This window comes from Chionomys nivalis, chromosome 2 (assembly GCF_950005125.1).
Source record: "Chionomys nivalis chromosome 2, mChiNiv1.1, whole genome shotgun sequence".
Classification (NCBI taxonomy): Eukaryota; Metazoa; Chordata; class Mammalia; order Rodentia; family Cricetidae; genus Chionomys; species Chionomys nivalis.
In genome coordinates, this window is record NC_080087.1 from 70,203,877 (window position 1) to 70,207,419 (window position 3,543).

At 50.4% G+C, this 3,543-nt stretch overlaps 1 protein-coding gene across 1 annotated transcript; it reads right to left on the reverse strand.

The window, feature by feature from the left end:
• Nucleotides 1-383: 383 nt before the first annotated feature.
• Nucleotides 384-2,456, reverse strand: Tmem86b (transmembrane protein 86B). Its single transcript, XM_057763005.1, has 3 exons — nt 2,406-2,456; nt 1,740-1,986; nt 384-844 (listed from the first exon to the last, which is right to left on the reverse strand). The coding sequence occupies exons 1-3, from the start codon at nt 2,454-2,456 to the stop codon at nt 462-464; spliced, it is 681 nt and encodes a 226-aa protein (XP_057618988.1). The 3' UTR covers nt 384-461.
• Nucleotides 2,457-3,543: the final 1,087 nt, after the last annotated feature.

A 3,543-nucleotide genomic window follows, 5' to 3' on the forward strand; every position in this document is an offset into this window, starting at 1 on the left:
TTAGTGGAAGCACATGGGTATGCATATCTGCACACGCGTGTATTCCCACTCACACCCTAATAAGTTTTAAAATAAACAAAAACCAAGTTTGCTGTTATGAACTGTCATCATCCCTACGCATCCCTCCCAAATAAGGATGACACTGATGTTCCAACATTCATTTTACTTAAGCAGCTAGAACCAGATTTGGAGCAGTGTGAAGGGACAGGTGGCTGATTGGGGAATGGAAGCAGGCATGGGGAGAAGACACGATGTAGGTTGAGGGCCTGGAATTCACAATCAAAAGCCATGGACGGCAGCTTGATCTTGGTTGATTTGAAATTCTGTCAACAGTATACAGATGTTTCGATGGCCAAGTAAGTATCTGCAGACACACGACTGGAGCATCCACTTGCAGGTTGGGTTAACGTGAAAAACCAAGGTCCTTATGGGAGGGAACGCTGGGTTGTCTGGGTTCTGCATTAGTGGGTTTTGAGCCCTGGGTTCCTGAGGCCTGACAGGATGAGAAGGAGCTGGGCTGCATAGTAGGTGGTCATGATCACATGGCGAGCAAAAGGCAAGGAATGAATGAAAGCGTTCCAGGCCAGCACACCATCGGAGATTGTGAAGAGCACACCACCCCAGCCAGCACTTCCACCCCTGACAAGGCTGCGCCACAGCATGGAGTTCAGGATCAGCCCATAGGCCAACACAGGAAGGACCATGTCAGGCTCAAGGTGTGGCAAGAGGAAGCTGTAGTATATGAGAGAGGCCAATATGATGTACAGCAGCAATCCGGGCTGCAGAGGGGACAGGCCAAAGGCCCGGAGGTAGAATAAGTGGGCAGCAGAGAAGGCAGCCATGCCTGAGGGAGAGAGGGATGGGCACCCAGTGAGGTAGGGGTAGATGCCCAGTGAGGCAGAAGTTGACCTCCTGCTTCTCACTGTTGCCTTGGCCACCACCAGGGCTAAAGGAACAATGACTCCAAAGTGCCAGCTCCTTCCCCCATGGCCACGGCACTATCATATTCTACTGAGGTTAAAGTACCCCTTTTCCTGGTGGGTTTCCAATTTCATTCCATTCTTGGGTGTTCTATCAGTTCCCAGAGCAAAGGGAATGACTTAAAATTCATACTATGTCATTTGTTTGCTCTGTTCAAGAGTCCATCAACTCCACACCGTGTTCTAAGAAACCCTGTACCTTCATTTCACCAATTCTACTCCAGCCAAACTGGCCCACTGGGGCAAAATAACTCACTTGCTATCACCCCAGGTCCCCTACCTATCCCCATGCCCAAGATGGCCAATCTCCCCACATGTACACATATTCTTGAAAAAAAAAAATGCCTCAATACGTGTGGTAGTGAAATTTCTGTATATACCTGTAATCCTGGCACTTGAGAAAGCTAAGGCAGGAGGATCCTAAGTTTGAGGCCATTCAGACCAGTCTGAACTACACAGATGTCTCAAAAGCAATTCCCTGTCATCCCCACCCTCCTCGGCTATGCTGCATTTTAATTTTCTCCACACTATTCATTCCAACCAGGTAATCCCACACCTTCCAACCAAATAGCCTGACCCCACACCCTTGGATGAACTATGAGCTGGCTGTCACTCATCACTGCCTCCTGGTGTCTTGGGATCACAGCCTGGTTCAGCCCAGTGAATTCTAGGGGAAGCTCCTTGTAACCCAAGTTATGTTCCAGCACTAACTCAACTCCACAACAGCCCTAGAAGTATTGTCATAGGGTCCCTGCTCACCATAAAGGAAAGCTTCAGGCCAGATGAGGCAGGCATCGCCCACAGCAGAACACACAAGAGCTCCTTGGAGGAGCCAAGAGGAGCTCCTACCAGGGGTCACAGCCCACAGGAAGACAACCAGGCAGAGGATGGGCAGGCACTTGACCAGGGCACTGACCCAGGACGGTTGGTCCTCAGGAATCCAGAGGAGGAAGTAGAAGGAGCAGGCAAGGACGAAGGGGACCAGCCACCTGCGGACCTGTGGGTGCTTCAGGAGAGGGAGGCTGCTCAGTATCCCACACTCAGCACAGTCCTCAGGTGGGAGTCACAGCAAGGACGGTGGGAAATGTCTGCAATTCCAGTACTTAGGAGATGGAAACAGGAGGACTCTAGGCTCAAGATCAGTCTAGGATACATAGTGAGGGTCTATTTTAACATCTGCTCCCCACCCCATACCACCCTCATGCCAGGACCCAAGTTGTGTCCAGGTTGGACTTCAGAATCTTTAGCCACTTTGGTAATTTTGTCACTCATGTCTCCTGCAAGGACAAAACTACAGTACCTTAGAACCCAAACTCCTGGAAGGCTAGGGGATCCCAACCAACTCACCATGCAGAGAATAATCCCAGGCCTTAGGGCTGCCCACGTTCCCAGGCCTGAACCCACCCCCGCCACATAGGTTCTCACTTGGTCTGAGAAGAGTGTCTTCAGAAGCAGCCCCTCTTTTCTAGCATCCATGTTGAATGGTGTCTATTTAGGAACCAGTAGCTTCAGAGGGCAGAGGGGAAGCCTTGTAAGGTTACACATTAATCCAAGTGTGTCCTGTGGACTCTGGGACTGATAACAGGGCTCACCCAAGGTCTGCTCTTGTCTGGCACTTGCTGATAAGGTGCCATCGGGACTCAAGGGTCCCTCCACCTACTCCTCTTATAGACCACCACAGGTGAGCTCCTACAGTGGGCCTCCCATTGTCTTCTGCCCAGTCAATCAGAAGGGACAATGCAGGGTTCTACAGAGGGTACCTACCCCCAACAACCAACCCTGAAGATCAGAAGCAGGAAAAGACTCCAGACAGGAGTCCTGCCACAAGCACTAATTGAAAAAAATCCCGCCTTGTGCTTGATGTCACTCAAACACATTTTTTACTCCACTGTATATTCACTGTTCTGCAGCCTTCCCATGTAGATAGTACCTACTCCCAAGGCAGCTCCCTGCCTCCTATCCCACTTTTTTGTTTTGGATTGTTTTTCTGAGACAAGGTTTGTCTGTGTAGCCCTGTCTGTCCTGGAACTCACTTTGTAGACCTGGCTGGCTTCCAACTCATGTAGGTCAGCCGTCTGCCTCTGCCTCTGCCTCCTGAGTGCTGGGACTAAAAGCATGCACCAACATGCCCAGCGCTTCCTATCCCCTTAGTGGCAGGAAGCCCAGCTCCAAGGTCCAGGGACCTCTTGCTCTTCCTAGCAGGTCTCAGCTAGAGGAGGATAGGGCTATGTATGAGCTGACACAGCACAGCTCCTACCCTGATCTGTATTTCAAAACAGGGTCAAGGAGGTGCATATCAGGATGAGAAGGATCCCAAAATGCTAACTCAACAAGACCAGTGCTCTTTCCTGATGTTCTGCCTGGTAAGCATTAAGCCCACTACACACACAATACACACACTCTCACTCACTCTCTCTCTCTCTCACTCACTCACTCACTCACTCACTCACTCACTCACTCACTCACTCACTCACTCACCAGTGCAATCCCAAGGGAATGTAGAATATAGTTCTCTCTAGGCCATGTGGAGCAGATTCACCCAACCCTGAACCCAGAACTCGAG

Excerpts from the sequence above, each read along its gene's own strand:
- Tmem86b (XM_057763005.1), bottom strand. The coding sequence starts at position 2,456 with ATGGATGCTAGAAAAGAGGGGCTGCTTCTGAAGACACTCTTCTCAGAC. Across the intron at positions 1,987-2,405 it reads AGACACTCTTCTCAGACCAA|CACCCACAGGTCCGCAGGTG; the intron begins GTGAGAACCTAT and ends CCTCTCCTGAAG. Across the intron at positions 845-1,739 it reads GCCTGAAGCTTTCCTTTATG|GCATGGCTGCCTTCTCTGCT; the intron begins GTGAGCAGGGAC and ends TCTCTCCCTCAG.